This window comes from Rhinoderma darwinii, chromosome 8 (assembly GCF_050947455.1).
Source record: "Rhinoderma darwinii isolate aRhiDar2 chromosome 8, aRhiDar2.hap1, whole genome shotgun sequence".
Taxonomy (NCBI): domain Eukaryota; kingdom Metazoa; phylum Chordata; class Amphibia; order Anura; family Rhinodermatidae; genus Rhinoderma; species Rhinoderma darwinii.
The window spans coordinates 1,379,704-1,396,920 of NC_134694.1; the positions used below are offsets into that span (position 1 = coordinate 1,379,704).

Sequence of the window (17,217 nt, forward strand, 5' to 3'; positions counted from 1 at the left end):
AGGATTAAGCCTTTCCTTTTTTCAGGTCGACAAGTTATCTTTGGAGGGGACTTCAATACTGTCGTGAGGCCCCGAGATAGAGGAGGTTCCGGAGATAAAAAATTGACCTATGATAGTGTAGCATTAAAAAATATAGTTAGCGATGCTCGCCTGGTGGATATCCACATCAGGCATACCCCAGGCCACTCGGGTTTCACCTATCGTAGAGGTAGTTGTAGGTCTAGGATAGACAGGTTTTTCTTGAAGGAGGAAGCCATCTCTTCACCAGTGTCCGTTGTTGAGGTGGAGTTCTCCGATCACTGTATGATTATTTTCTCTTTGAACATTGCAGAGTCCCTCCAGATGGGAAGAGGTATATGGAGGCTGAATTCTACTCTCTTGGAAGAAGCGGAGATAAGACAGGCCTTTGAGGATTTTCTTCAGAGCCAGGTACCTTTGTTGGATCTCAGTGGTACTAAGTCTGAGTGGTGGGAGTTGTTTAAAGTCCGGGTGGCAGGATTTTCCGCAGGCTCTCAAGCCTCAGGTCCATGAGTAGGTACCGCCTATATCAGGAACTGAGGGGGAAACTCGAACATCTGGTCTCAACCGGGGGTAGTGGGGAGGAGATCTCCGTGGTGAAAGCTTTGCTCAGGAGGTGTCAGTATGATAGGCACACATCTTTAGTTCTTGAGAGGGATTTCGGGAAGTACCGCTCGCCCGACCCCTACAGGAACTGTAAGATGTCAGTGAGTCGTAAGGTTGTGACAGGACTGATTGATAGTACAGGATCTCTGAAGAGATCCAAATCAGGGATCTTGGAGGTCGTCAGATCCTTCTACTCGCACCTCTTGGGGAAGCAAGATCCAAACCGAGACGAGATGTCGGCTTTCCTGGCTGAAACCATCCCTGAGCCAGGGGTAGACCCCTCTCTCGGTGTTTTGATAGACTCGATCAAGGAAGAGGAAGTTGGATTGGCGATTGATGGGCTTGCCCTCAAAAAATCGCCAGGGCCGGATGGCTTAACATCCGAGTTTTATAAGACTTTTAAAGGAACCCTAGTTCCCCTCTTGACTGAGGTGTTTAATGAGTGCCTTTCCTTGGGTACTTTGCCAATGTCAATGAGGAGGTCGGCCTTGATCGTTTTATCGAAGGGTAAAGACTCGACCCGTATTGAGAATTGGCGTCCCATAGCGCTGCTCAATACGGACAGAAAGGTTCTCGCAAAGGTGCTGTTTAATCGGCTGGTGAAGTTTGCATCCCGGCTCCTTTCGCCGGTCCAGCATTGCTCTGTTCCAGGCCGCAGCACATTTAGTGCTGTCCTCAGTGTCAGAGAGGCAGTGGAGCAGGGAAATTCTGGTCGGTGGGAGGGGTACATCCTGTCCTTGGACCAGGCCAAGGCTTTTGACCGGGTGGACCACGAGTACCTCTGGTCGGTCCTTCTGAGGTACGGCCTACCGGGGGGGTTTGTCAATTGGCTACAGACCTTATACACTGGGGCTGAGACTTTTGCGCTGGTGAACGGTTGGGTTGGAACCCCCTTTGAGGTTGGGTCTGGTGTCCGCCAGGGTTGTCCCTTGAGCCCTTTGCTATATGCGTTCGCAATTGATCCTTTTCTTAAAAGGATCGATCGTGGGCCATTGGCGGGAGTCGGGGCCGGCCTGGAGGGGCCGGAGGCCACTCAGAGGGTGGTTGCGTACGCAGACGACGTCTCCATTTTTGTCTCCTCGAGAGGGGAGGCAGAGTGGGTGATGTCGGAAGTGGAGCGTTACTCGTTGGCATCTGGGTCCAAGATCAACCGGGATAAGTGCAAAAGTCTCTGGCTGGGAGGAGGAGATCCTGGTTTTGATCTCCCGGACACCCTTCCAGAGCCTCAGGGGTCTGCTAAGATCTTAGGAGTCGAATTTGGCCCGGGTGATTACCCCAAGAAGAACTGGGAGGATAGGCTGAATCTAGTTGCCCAGAAGGTCGACCAATGGAAGGGTTGGTCCTTAACCCTGAGGGAAAGGGTTCACTTGGCCAAGGCCTACCTGGTGCCCATGTTGCTTTACCTGGGCAGTGTGTGCATCTTGCCAGAACCTCTCTGGACTCGGGTCTATAGCCTGTTCTTCCAGCTGTTATGGGGGAACAGGCTCAACCTAATCAAGAGGGAGGTTACTTACCTACCAAGGACACTAGGCGGGTTAGGTATGGTTAACCCGGTGGTGTTCCTAGTGAACACCTTTGTTAAGATCAACCTGGCAAACCTCTGGCAAGAGAGGGCTCCTTGGTGGATATCCTCCTGCAGGGGGTGGTTTCGGCCTTTCTTCCAGGAATGGGAGAGAGGAGGGCAAGTGAAAGACCTGCGTACACCTCACGGACATCTCCCGGCTTATGCCACCCTGGCGCTGAAGATTGTTCGCCGGTGGGGTCTGGAGGTGTGGGAGATCAGGACCATGTCGAGAAAATTTCTTGACAGGAGGGTCCTGATGACCCACTTCCAGAAGCCCCTGGCGCTCAAAGACTGCCCAAGTAGTGACCTCGGGGTGGGATTAAAACTTTTAAATTCAGCGAGGATTCCCCAGAAGTTTTGGGATCTGGCTTGGCGTTGCTTCCATGGGAGACTGTATGTGAGGGGCAATCTAAAGTGCAGAAGCTCTGATGATCGGGATTGCCCCCGGGAGGAGTGCGGCGGAGTGCTGGAAAGCATGGAGCATTTCCTGCTTCATTGCCCTTTCAATACAGAGGTATACAAAAGGGTGGGAGCCTCCATTGGTTGGCCAGGCCTAACCAGCCTCTCCTATGCTGGGTGGGCCTATGGAGTGTTCGGAGACCTCGGTGGTAGGGACCATTGCACCTTGTTTCTAGTCAGTATAGTGGTCAGGCACTTTATGTGGAATGCACGATGTCTAGTTTCTACCCAGAAGAAAATCCTCCTAGTGGATGAGGTTGTTAGCAATATCATGGGTGACCTGGTGAAGGTGCATTCTTTGGAGGTTGGCAGATTGGGAGCATCCAAAGCCTCTCGTCTTTGGAGGGGCTTTTCCTTTTGGGTGCCTTAATGTGTCTGCCTTCATGAGGGAGGGGGGGGGTCGTCACCGGTGCTCAACTGGAGGTGGGGGTCTGCGTTCCGCTGAGGCACCAAAAAAATATAGCGATAGGGCTCGGAATAAGGGAAAGGTGAGGGTCAGCATAGGGTCAGCTTTCAATAGGGTCAAGAAAGGGCTAGTAATAGGGTAAGGAGATAGGGCAAGCGATAGGGAGGGTGCAGCGGTGGACGTGGTACCTTGGCCTCTGGGGGGGTGCTGGGGGGGGGCTTTCCCTTCTCTCTATCTGGTGATGGGCTAGGTAAGCACAGGAAGATTTTTGTTTTGTTTAGGATTGAAATGGCAGGAAAAAGGTTTACAAGCGACCGAACTTGGTGCTTTCGGGTACGGTGTATTTTGTATATGGTTTGGTATTTGGACAAGTTGGTGATGTGTATTGTATTATATTGTAAAAATGTTGTTAGAATAGGGATAGACTTAAGGGGGTTAATAGATAGGTTGGGAGGGGTCGGGGGGGGGGGGGGGGTTTGCCTGACCCAGCCCCGGACTATGCGGACATGGGAGGACATGGGGCGGGGGGCTGGGCTGGGGTGTTGGGTGTGGTGGTGGGGGCCAGCATCTGGACTATGCGGACGTGAGAGGACATGAGGCGAGATGCTGGCTGGGGTGGTGGAGTTTAGGTAAGAAGGGTAAGGTTAGGGAAAGTCAGGATGTGTATAGTGTGATTAAAAAATATATATATATAAAAAAAAAAAATTTAAAAAAAAAATATAAAAAAAAAAAAAATTGGGATTAGTATTATTATATTTTGGATTGTTTTTGTTATTATTATTATTATTATTATTTTATTTGTTATTATTATGTTGTTTGATTATTATTATTATCATCATTATTATGTTGTTTCTTTAGGCCCTTGGTTGACGCGGGTCGGGGGATTTTCTGTTAGTACTTTTGATTACGTTTATATGATGTTTGTATATATTCTAGTTATTGTTTAGTTTTGGATGAAGTGTAGATGTAAGTATATAAGAGTGGGGTGTATGTGGCCGGGTCTGGTATAGTTTTCTCTTCTCATATACAGAGATGTATATAAGAAAATTTGTTTATAAGAATTGTGTTGTGACTTTTTGGTTATATGGAATTAGTTATGTATTTGTTTTTCAGTTTATGTTTTGTAAATTTATATAAAATAAAGAGATACAGGATGTAACTCAGGATCAGTACAGGATAAGTAATGTAATGTATGTACACAGTGACTCCATCAGCAGAATAGTGAGTGCAGCTCTGGAGTATAATACAGGATATAACTCAGGATCAGTACAGGATAAGTAATGTAATGTATGTACACAGTGACTCCACCAGCATAATAGTGAGTGGAGCTCTGGAGTATAATACAGGATGTAACTCAGGATCAGTACAGGATAAGTAATGTAATGTATGTACACAGTGACTCCACCAGCAGAATAGTGAGTGAAGCTCTGGAGTATAATACAGGATATAACTCAGGATCAGTACAGGATAAGTAATGTATTGTATGTACACAGTGACTCCTCCAGCAGAATAGTGAGTGCAGCTCTGGAGTATAATACAGGACATAACTCAGGATCAGTACAGGAAAAGTAATGTAATGTATGTACACAGTGACTCCTCCAGCAGAATAGTGAGTGCAGCTCTGCAGTATAATACAGGATATAACTCAGGATCAGTACAGGATAAGTAATGTAATGTATGTACACAGTGACTCCACCAGCAGAATAGTGAGTGCAGCTCTGGAGTATAATACAGGACATAACTCAGGATTAGTACAGGATAAGTAATGTAATGTATGTACACAGTGACTCCACCAGCAGAATAGTGAGTGCAGCTCTGGAGTATAATACAGGACGTAACTCAGGATCAGTACAGGATAAGTAATGTAATGTATGTACACAGTGACTCCACCAGCAGAATAGTGAGTGCAGCTCTGGAGTATAATACAGGATGTAACTCAGGATCAGTACAGGATAAGTAATGTAATGTATGGACACAGTGACTCCACCAGCAGAATAGTGAGTGCAGCTCTGGAGTATAATACAGGATGTAACTCAGGATCAGTACAGGATAAGTAATGTAATGTATGTACACAGTGACTCCACCAGCAGAATAGTGAGTGCAGCTCTGGAGTATAATACGGGATAAGTAATGTAAAGTATGTACACAGCGACTCATATATTTATGTACATGACATTATATTGTAATTGATTGAGAGAGGTTGGACTTAATGAACCTGAGTCTTTTTTCAATCTCTCTCTTACAATGTACATTTCATAGCGGATGAGCTCTAATGGGTCCCTGTACTGTGGATATGAAGGCAGCGCAGTTATTTAATATGAATCACACCCGGGATTCTCTTCCATGGACTTGTATCCAGCGCGGCGTTGTGTACGTGAGAAGCATTTTACCATGTTTGAGAGAAGCTCGACCTTGCCATTGATTAGTCAGCAAAGATCTCGTCCCCGCTGATGTACATAAATCCACTGATATAAAAAGGATTTTGAAGCGATTCAGTTGTTTTCCTTAAAAGGCGACGTCCGAAACGGCAGACGAGACGCGGACACACTGTGTAAACATCGCGAATGAAGACGACAAACATCGACTGTAAAATAATTCATAAGTCTCAAACCTAATGACACAAGACTATGCGCGCTCCGCGTGCGTTACCTGCCCTTCGGACTGAAGGGATACACTGATCCTTTTATCGCAGTGGTCGCCATGGTGACGCAGGTCTATCCTTTTTCTTGCTACTCTGAGGCTATACATTCAATTTCGACCAGGACTCTGACGGGATTACCATTGAAGTCGTCCTATTGGTTTTTGAACATGGTACGGAAATTAGATTAGAAGCTCTCGGAACATATACCCTTTGCCCGCGCTGCCCACCCACTGCGGGTTATTGACATCTAAGACGTTTATGGCATATCCATAGACCGATCAGCTCTGGAACCAGCGCCTATCTCCAGAACAGGGGTCACCCGACCCCTGTCCCGTTAAGGCGGCCACCACATCAATGCGAAGAATCAATTGAGAGGTGGTCCTGAAATGCGCAATCGGCCAAGCCCCTCGCACTTGGCTGTTTCCGTAATTCCCGGCTAACCCTCCATTGATTCTCCGTCTGGACGCGGCTGCGACCTCACCAGGTGGGACGGGGGTCGAGACAATTGTTATTCAATTATAAGCAAAGTCTGAGAAATTTAAAGCAAAATGTAATTTAAAATCTAAGAAATTCTCCGTCGATTAGAAACATAATTTTACCACAAACTAATTATGAATTTGATCAGTAAATTCTCAGCGTCTCATGTCCGCTCTTGTTTTCTACAGCTGCCTATCTAATCCTATCATGTGTGATACTCTCTGCTGAGCTATGTATCTAATCCTATCATGTGTGATACTCTCTGCTGAGCTATGTATCTAATCCTATCATGTGTGATACTCTCTGCTGAGCTGTGTATCTAATCCTATCATGTGTGATACTGTCTGCTGAGCCGCTGTATCTAATCCTATCATGTGTGATACTGTCTGCTGAGCTGTGTATCTAATCCTATCATGTGTGATACTGTCTGCTGAGCTGTGTATCTAATCCTATCATGTGTGATACTGTCTGCTGAGCTGTGTATCTAATCCTATCATGTGTGATACTGTCTGCTGAGCCGCTGTATCTAATCCTATCATGTGTGATACTGTCTGCTGAGCTGTGTATCTAATCCTATCATGTGTGATACTGTGCTGAGCTGCCTATCTAATCCTATCATGTGTGATACTGTCTGCTGAGCTGCCTATCTAATCCTATCATGTGTGATACTCTCTGCTGAGCTATGTATCTAATCCTATCATGTGTGATACTCTCTGCTGAGCTATGTATCTAATCCTATCATGTGTGATACTGTCTGCTGAGCTGTGTATCTAATCCTATCATGTGTGATACTGTCTGCTGAGCTGTGTATCTAATCCTATCATGTGTGATACTGTCTGCTGAGCTGTGTATCTAATCCTACCATGTGTGATACTGTCGTCTGAGCTGTGTATCTAATGCTATCATGTGTGATACTGTCTGCTGAGCTGTGTATCTAATCCTATCATGTGTGATACTGTCTGCTGAGCTGTATATCTAATCATATCATGTGTGATACTGTCTGCTGAGCTGTGTATCTAATCCTATCATGTGTGATACTGTCCGCTGAGCGGTGTATCTAATCCTATCATGTGTGATACTGTCTGCTGAGCCGTGTATCTAATCCTATCATGTGTGATACTGTCCGCTGAGCGGTGTATCTAATCCTATCATGTGTGATACTGTCCGCTGAGCGGTGTATCTAATCCTATCATGTGTGATACTGTCTGCTGAGCTGTATATCTAATCCTATCATGTGTGATACTGTCTGCTGAGCTGTGTATCTAATCCTATCATGTGTGATACTGTCTGCTGAGCTGTGTATCTAATCCTATCATGTGTGATACTGTCTGCTGAGCTGTATATCTAATCCTATCATGTGTGATACTGTCTGCTGAGCTGTGTATCTAATCCTATCATGTGTGATACTGTCTGCTGAGCTGTGTATCTAATCCTATCATGTGTGATACTGTCCGCTGAGCGGTGTATCTAATCCTATCATGTGTGATACTGTCTGCTGAGCCGTGTATCTAATCCTATCATGTGTGATACTGTCCGCTGAGCGGTGTATCTAATCCTATCATGTGTGATACTGTCTGCTGAACCGCTGTATCTAATCCTATCATGTGTGATACTGTCTGCTGAGCTGTATATCTAATCCTATCATGTGTGATACTGTCCGCTGAGCGGTGTATCTAATCCTATCATGTGTGATACTGTCTGCTGAGCCGTGTATCTAATCCTATCATGTGTGATACTGTCCGCTGAGCGGTGTATCTAATCCTATCATGTGTGATACTGTCCGCTGAGCGGTGTATCTAATCCTATCATGTGTGATACTGTCCGCTGAGCGGTGTATCTAATCCTATCATGTGAGGACCACATAACACTCCATTCCTCATCATGTAATCATACCTCCCGTCCATCCTGTTTTTTGCTGGATTGTCCCACGAACGAGTCTTTTGTAAATTTCTATTAAAACCGGGCGTTCTAGGGGTGATTTGTGGTGATTTGTGGGTGTTGTCTGGCAGATCAGGGGGGCACTTTGGTGTCCTGGGAATCCGTTGACATATGATGATCGGTGTGTGTAACGTTTACCCCACCCGCAGTTTCTTGCATTATAACTTGTGGCCCGGGTCATAGTGGTAGAAAGAAACGGTATCCGCCGTTATGTGGCGTGTGCGCCAACAACCGAAATCAAATATGCAAATGAGAATGCGATTGCCTGGACAGCCTGTACGTTTATAATTGGCGGTCAGATCGCCACAGGCGTCCAGGTTGACCCCGCTGCCAGTTCTGTTCTGATCACTGTGATTTCTGAGGTGAATGGCACCTGAGGGGAATTAGTAAAGCCTCCTTCCTGCCAACCATTGTGCCAGTCTCCTGACAACAGCACGTAGACGCCAGGCCCGATCCTCAGCCGTGAATGTGAAGATTAATGACTGGATAATAACATTGTAATGAACCCGGGCTAATCACAGGGAGGGCGTGCTCATCATTTGTCATGGAGATACGAGGCCAGAGGGATAAAGGGACCGACCTCTTTACACAGTCCGAGGGTCCCTGGCCCTAAACCAAAGCACCTCCTTCCATGTTGTGGGGTCTTATGATGAATCTTCTATTTCAGGGATTCTATTCAAGATCTTGTACACGTTGATCCAAAGTATTATAGGCCTCATTCACACATTGCAGATTTTATCAGTATTTTGCATCAGTATCTCGAAGGCAAAATCGGGAGTGGATGAGAAGTACAAATGTTTCTATTATTTTTCCATTGTGTTTAGGAACGACTTCCAAATACTGACCAAATCTGCAATGTGTGAACGAGGACTAATTCTGGAATCACACATGCAGTTTTTGATGCAGTTTTTTGAGCCACAGCCAGGAGTGGATCCACCAGCAGGGACATGTATACGTCCTTCCTTTATACTTTCCATCTCTTTTGAATCTGGCTTTGGCTAGAAAAAATTGCTTCGAAAACCGCATGTGTGATTCTAGCCCTGAAGGAGAATTAAACGTTTGGCGTATGCGCTTCTTCCCTCCCGTAAGGGATTGTTACGGTATGGGGTCTGGTTTCCCCTTGATACCACCCCCTTGTATTATTTACATTTCCCAGCACAGGGATCATAAAAGGAGCCGCAAATGGTGCATCATGGGAAATTTTACAATTATGAGATTATACAACTTCATTTTTTAAGGTGTTTTTTTTACGGTCTTGTTCACATGGCGCTAAAAAAAACCTGACGTGTAAGCGCGCCCAAAACGCTAGCATTTTTGCAAAGCATCTTTAAAGTACAGGCATTTTTGCAGCGTTTTTTTGCCGCGTCTTCGGCGCGTTTTTTTTGGACGTGTAATTAGGACTCGCACTTATTATGGGAATTAGACACATTTTCGGAACGTTTTATGCGCCAATTTACCTGGTGCTTCTTTTTTTACACTACGCATTTTTTAAACGTGAGCGTAAAAAAATGCGTCGTATGCACTACAATGCGTTTTCCAATTAATGTCAATTTTTTACGTATTTTTGTGGCGTCAAATACACACCGTGTGAACAAGGCCTAAGCGGAAATTTGGGATTTCTGAAACGTTCTGCTACTTTCTAATAGATTTTGCGTTTAATTTCCTCACCATGTTCAAGATGTCTGCTTGCTGTCAGCTAATGGAAACCTTATTTACATCCAAAGGATGAAAACCCATCCGTGAAAAAGGAGAAGTACGTGGCTTCATTGTCTCTCCTGTACGAGCCGTGCGGCCAAAAAACGCATCACAAAACCGCTGCAATTATTTTTATGCAGTCTCGTAGAAAGATTGCGCTCTCACCTGAAATCTGCTGCCCGAGGGCACCCAAACACCCCGCCGCTACATAGAAGGCACAGAGTGCTATAAAGGGCATTTGACACCTGGTACGGATATTGTTTCGGCGCCTCTTCCAGCTTCCTATACGGATTCATTGTCAGGTCCATTACCAGGTAACACAGTGGCCAGGACAGATGGCATTGGTACATGTCCAGTAGAGGATGCCAACCCTCCTTTGCCAATCCCTCTGATTGTTGCTGCCAGTCTTGTGCTTTGACTGCATCAAGAATAAACGAAGAAAAAAAATCCCTTTTAAAGCAGAATTGATGAGGCGCGCGGCCCGCCGGTATTTGCATGAGATTACCCGGAGATTTTGGTTCTCGGTCATTAATATTCATTACCAGGAGACGGCCTTGTGAACGCCAGTCCCGTTCAATGCAGAAAAGCCGGGAAGGATTTCATTTTTGCTTCTGATATTTGTGCATTTTCATTGTTTGTAGAAATCCGGATGAGACATGAGGAGGATCGACCCAGTCCTGTTACTCTGCGTGCTTCACCTCATTCTGCTGCATCTGTCTGCTCTTTGTATTTTGGATGGATTTTATTCGAGCATTAGGCCCATTTTCACGTTTCGCCATTTATCGTTCAGTAAGGAGCAGATTTTTCTAGAGCGCTCAGACTAAATCCACTTCAGTGAGCGCGCCGGGTGATCCTGGAGCGCGGACAGAGGCGCACTTATCGCAACCAAACACCTGGTGCGTTTCTCAGCCTTAATTCCATCATACATTGGCGGCGGACCAGATATCTGGGAGTCTCACAAGCTTCATCTGGTTTCTTTTCTGTCTCTTCCTCCTCCAAACATATGAACCGAGCTTGGAATTCCTTTGTAAAATAAAAAGCTTTTCCCCTGAAATCAAAAAATCCCCAATTTAATGTGAGTCCTTGAGTCGTCTTCTGTCCGTATCTTAAAAGGCGGCTCCTCATCCGTTTCTTAGTCACATCCAGTCCTACGAGAGGTGGGTGACAACCAATGTGACCACAATTACGGCTCCCACCAGGGTTGTCGGGTAGCTCCTAAATAGCAAGTCTTCCAAATTATGGGGCTGTACAACAGCGAGGGATGTGTCGTGGAATTGCTGCCGTATTGGTTGTCACCCAGCTTTCCCAGATACAGATAAAACTGTCTGAAACTAATTTGTAATGACTGGTAGGAGGATGATCCCAGGACATGTATTTACAGGGGACCATTGTCTTTACCTTCTTTGGTAGCGCTCGCTGTGTAAAGTTTGGGGGGGGGGGGGGAACGACATGTCGTCTAGCGCTGCCGGGGATTGTTCAGTATCAGGTTCGGCTTTGTTTGAAGGTTGGATGAAAAGGCCAGAAACCTCTAAACTGTGGGAATTACCATCATACGGTCTCGCTGCTTTCTTCTCTGCTGGTTCCCAGTGTCGGTCAATGAATCCTTTGTCTAAGTCACTCCTGTCCTGCGGGTAAGATGTCAGGGATAAAGCCAGGCGCTCATACCTGAACTACGCGAATACTGCCAGGATAAAAGACAAGCTAGTGTTCTTAAAGGGGAGCTACACCTTGCTGCAGCCTGTAAGGCCCCATGCACATGACCGAAATTTTCATCCGTAATTACGGAATCCGTCATTTCTATTGGCCGTCTAATCCGTATTTGCGGACAGTAAAAACTATTACTTACAACAGCCTCTGATAGGCCACGCTCCTGTGACTTCCTGGCTGCTGACAGTTTCCTCTTTTCCCCAGCTAGTATGCCACATAGAGTCACAGTCTGATAGGTGTTGAAACTCACTACATGTCCTATATTGGTGGGTTTTCAGGCACCTATGCGCCCATTGAAGTCAATGGCTGTGTGATTTGCGCATCAATTCCATTATCAAAAAAAAAAGTGTGAAAAACGCACGCCACTTTCAAAGCACAGATGCAGTAACGCAACGCACACGGACCAGATTTATGCTTGTTTTTTTTACATGCGTAAATTTGACACGCTCGTGTGAATGGGGCCTTAGGAAAAATGACAATACTGGACGGAGCGCCATTTGGCTTTTGAAATGTGGACTTTGCTGGAATGGTTTGCAGACACCATGATGGGGCACCCTGATGTGCCAAAACAAAAGTGACCCTATTTTAGAAATTGTACCCCTTAAGGCATTCATCTAGGGGGTGTAGTTGGCATATTGACCCCCCAGGTGTATATTAGTATATTAGAGTGGCAATGTTTCAATAGATATTCCACTGAGTGGCCATTTCAGCTCCCAATGTGTTGGCGGTGATTACAAGGCTCTGATATGATATCATTCGGCGGGTCAGTAGGATTATGGCAATACCAAATTTCTAAACATTTTTATGTTTTATTACAGGAAGGAATGTTCCTCTGCACATCGGGATGTTTTTTCATTTTTTTTCTTTTGTGTGAGGTCTTGTTTTGTGTCGATTTTAGTGGTACCGTTTTGGGGCACATGCGACTTATTGATATCTTTTTATTTAATATTTAAAAAAAAAATAACCAAAAGACAATATAAAATACTTGTTAACATTATTCTTTTGGTCAATACGATCCCAGATTTATTTAGTTTTTTGTAAACTGTTTTCTCTAATGTTTGTGCTTTGGTTTTTTTTTTGCAGGATGATCCGATCCAGCCAATTAATCCCTTAGATGCCAGGTGTGGTCAAGTATGGAAGGTCAGGTATATTATATTGCTGACACTTATAGTACTATGCACTGCAGATTTTGCTTTGTTGTTCTCAATGTTGAGAGATGGTGAAAAACAAAGCAGTTCATTCCACTTAATTCGCTACTGTATTCGCGATAGTGAAATTTAACTATTAGGCTGGGTTCACACGAGCATCCGTAATGGACAGACGTATTTCGGCCGGAAGTCCCGAACTCAGTGAAGGGAGCCGGGCTCCTAGCATCATAGTTATGTTCGTGCCTCTCCGTGGAACTACTGTCCGTACTGAAAACATGATTACAGCCCTAGCGTCCATAACTATGATGCACTGAGTTCGGTTCTTCCGGCCGAAATACGTCCGTCCATTACGGACGTTAATGTGCACAGTGAATACAGTAGCGGGTATTTTTCGTAAGAATTGCTGCGATTTTCTCAACATAGAAAACCCACAAGCATAGTATTAGAAGTGAAGCCTAATATACCTCTGGCGTGGGCATAATGACCTTCCGTACTTGCCCAGACCTGGCATCTAAGGGGTTAATTGGCCGGATCGGAGGTTAGCTCCAGTCCTGGCCATTAGAACTGGGTGTCAGCTGTAATAAACAGCTGACACCCGCCCTCACCCTGGGGGAACCACTTCCCTTATATATCACTACATCCTTCCTTACCCCAAATTTGGATGTTTTTCTATCTGGAGTGTGGGAGGAAACCCACGCGAACACGGGGAGAACATACAAACTCCATGCAGATATCCCTGGTTGGATTTGAACCCAGGACTTAAGATCTGCAAGGCAACAATGCTAACCACTGAGCCACCGTGCTGCCCAGAGAAATAGGGATTCGGTGCTCCATTTGTCAGGGTATTACGGCCTCATGTGACCGGGAGGATGTGACCTTCAACCTGCGGAATAGTCACATCCGTCCCCCATTACTAGATGACAATATTCAGCAGCCGGTCTCAGATGGCTTTGTCTCTTCCAGATGCCGGCAGATATTTCCCGGTGAGCGGCCGCTTGGCCTCTCGGTTTTAATTAAGGTAGTTGTGCGTCTGTCAGATGGTGGTTACTGTTAAAGACGGACTGATAACAATGTATTGACCCGGCGTCTGCTGGGACTCATTTATCTATTGACGTCTGTGAGGAAGCGTCTGCTATATATTCCGTCCATAGCGTGCGCCACATGGGGAAAGAAAGCCGCAATCATCACGTTATAAAGCCCAGTTCACACAGGGATATTGCAGTAACTCCATGTAATGAGCTTCCGAAGGTGAAAATGAAGTGAATGTTTCTATGGACTGACAGCAAGCAGAGATCTGGAAAATATGAAGGAATTAAAATATTAAGCATATGAAAAAGTTGCAGAGGATTTTTCCACGAGAACATCTGTATGTGTTGGTCTAGGAAGGACACTGATGGTATAAATAGGGGGGGGGGATTTGGCAGAATGAATATGAAATTGGTGACAAGACCCCTCTGACACTGTCGTTTGTCTTTATTCCAGTGCGACCAGTACAAGAAGGGGATTATTTCCGGCTCCGCCTGCAAAGACTTATGCGATGAGCACTCCCTGGTCTTCCACCAGTGCTTGTCCTCCTCACCCACCCACCAGGTATTATTCCCTCCGCTACAGGTGATTGTTACTGAACGCAGAGCAATGGTTCATTTAGGCCTAACCGGTGCAAGGAATACGTGGATGTCACGAACAACCAATCAGATTGCAGCGCTCATTGTGGTTATAGGTGGTTAGATATTGCGTATAATGGTGGCCGGACGTTACCAGAATTAACACATTCACCTCTTATACATTAGTGACAGAAAGTAAAACTTGCCCCTTAAACATACACGTTAAAAGGCGTCATCCTAGAAAACCACGGCTGCTTTCTTCCAGGAACAGCGCCACACCTGTTCATAGGTTGTATCGGATATTGCAGCTGAACTACATTTATGTAAATGGGATACAAAAGGGTGATTTGTGGACAGATCTGGCACTGTAAGCAGCAATGTTTTTCTTCATCTGTACAACCACTTTACAAAAAAAATACATTTTGACATATACTGCATCGTCTGGTGTTGTCCACTTTTCTGTTTCTGGGAAAGCTGTGAGCCAATCAATATGTCTGCCATTACAATGTCCGAGGTTTTGGTCTTTACTTTCTTAGGATCCTGAATGGCAGATCAATATGCACGTCCGGCATTACAAATTGTTCTTCATTTCCCATTATGGACAGGGATTGTGCAGCCTCCTCACACCTGAAAACTAAGTACTCCCCCTCCTCCAGATTGTTCGTGTCCCATGGCCGGATCTCCACTAATCAGACTTTGATGGCATTTCAACTATACTGAAAAAAAAAACCTCTTTATTGAACAAGATCCAGTGTGTAGTTTTGCTCTGATCGTCGTCTGCTCCTTATTTTGCTACACGTAAACTTGCAGCGTACTCTAGTACCAGCGTAGTCAACGAGATTCCAGGAAATCTCCTCTACACACTGCGTTATGTTCCTGCACGTAAATTGACCTGCGATGCAGATTTTGAAACCTGCAGAATGTGAATTTGTTACATTTCCCCTTGTGAATTGTATCTGCCGAATACTGTGGAAAATCCCAATCACACCAGACACCGCACGATTAACGTGTTTTTACCTGCGTATTTCCTGGGTATCATTACGGTTTTGGTGCGTATGGCCTTATGTTTACTTAACGGAATGGAACATGTTGCGCTTTAGATCTAACCCCTATTAACCACAACATTTGTCCTCTGCAGGTCTACAGGGGGCTCTGGAGGGACAGAGAGGTCATCATTAAGTGCGGGGTGGAGGAGAACTTCAAAGTGGACAACAACCCGGACGCCGTCCCTCGGAGAGCGCTTGTCCTCTTTGATAAACCCACCAGAGGGACATCCATGGACGAGTTCAAGGAGATGCTGCTGAACTTCCTAAAGGTGAGATTGGAGAGTGCTGGAATTACAATGGAAGAAAAGAAAAGCCCATTACCCCATAAACGCTCATCCACTTCTACTACACAAGGCATAAAAAGGTACAAGTAGCAAAACTAGTGCAAAAAAAAAAGTGCCGTACTTACCCACGACAACCACTAAGATCCCACCACTCATATTTAGAACCTCTGTCTGGACAGAAATAGTCGGACAGGAGACTGATATGAAGCTGGTCTGTAAGAGGGTTTCCCGGGAATCTACAAATATAGGAATATGGCCATACACCCCGACTTGTAAATTGGAGATATATATTTTTTTTCTGTTCCAACTAGCCAGTCCCCGATATTCTGTTATGGTGCGTTGGCCATGAGCACAAGAGGTCACCTGACCCCTGCTGCCAAGCTTTACCAACAATGGGGACATGTGATCCATATCAACGACACATTGTTAACCCCTTCCCTCTTTAGCCACTTTTGACCTTCCTGACAGAGCCTCATTTTTCAAATCTGACATGTGTCACTTTATGTGGTAATAACTCCGGAATGCTTTCACCTATCCAAGCGATTCTGAGATTGTTTTCTCGTGACACATTGGACTTTATGTTACTGGCAAAATTTGCTCGATATGTTCAGTATTTAATTGTGAAAAACACCAAAAATTAGCACAAAATTGCAAAAATTAGCATTTTTCTCAATTTAAATGTATCTGCTTGTACGACAGGCAGTTATACCACACAAAATTGTTGCTAATTAACATCTCCCATATGTCTACTTTAGATTGGCATCGTTTTTTGAACATCCTTTTATTTTTCTATGACCTCACAAGGCTTAGAACTTTAGCAGCAATTTCTCACATTTTCAAGAAAATTTCAAAAGGCTATTTTTACAGGGGCCAGTTCAGTTGTGAAGTGGTTTTGAGGGCCTTATATATTAGAAACCCCAAAAAAGTGACCCCATTTTAAAAACTTCACCCCTCAAAGTATTCAAAACAGCATCTAGAAAATGTCTTAACACTTTACACATTTCACAGGAATTAAATCAAAGTAGAGGTGAAATTTACAAATTTCATATTTTTCTGCAGAAATACATTTTTAATACAATTTTTTTTATAACACAGAAGGTTTTACCAGAGAAATGCAACTCAATATTTGTTGCCCAGTTTCTGCAGTTTTAGGAAATATCCCACATGTGGCCGTAGCGTGCTACTGGACTGAAGCACCGGCCTCAGAAGCAAAGGAGCACCTAGTGGATTTTGGGGCCTTATTTTTGTTAGAATATATTTTAGGCACCATGTCAGGTTTGAAGGGCTCTTGCGGTGCCAAAACAGTCAAAATCAACCAAAAGTGACCCCATCTGGGAAACTAGACACCTCAAGGAAATTATCTAGGGGTGTAGTGAGCATTTTGACCGCACAGGTTTTTTACAGAAATTATTGGAAGTAGGCCGTGAAAATTAAAATCAACATTTCTTCAAAGAAAATATAGGTTTAGCGATTTTTTTTCTCATTTCCACAAGGACTAAAGGAGAAAAAGCACCGCAAAATTTGTAAAGCAATTTCTCCCGAGTAAAACAATACCCCACATGTGGTAATAACCGGTTGTTTGGAGACACGGCGTGGCTGAGAAGGGAAAGAGCGCTATTTGGCT

General features: G+C 44.8%; 1 protein-coding gene across 4 annotated transcripts in view; it reads left to right on the top strand.

Moving 5' to 3' along the window:
• The window catches only part of DIPK1B (divergent protein kinase domain 1B), a 110,890-nt gene that overhangs the window by 87,793 nt on the left and 5,880 nt on the right, over window positions 1-17,217 (top strand). For 3 of the 4 annotated variants that reach the window (XM_075834603.1, XM_075834604.1, XM_075834602.1), the window contains 2 exons: window positions 14,142-14,249; window positions 15,402-15,578. In XM_075834603.1, coding sequence (XP_075690718.1) covers window positions 14,142-14,249; window positions 15,402-15,578 — 285 coding nt within the window. Of the gene's footprint in view, window positions 1-331; window positions 430-14,141; window positions 14,250-15,401; window positions 15,579-17,217 lie in introns of all 4 variants that reach the window. The other variant, XM_075834605.1, reaches the window with a different exon arrangement.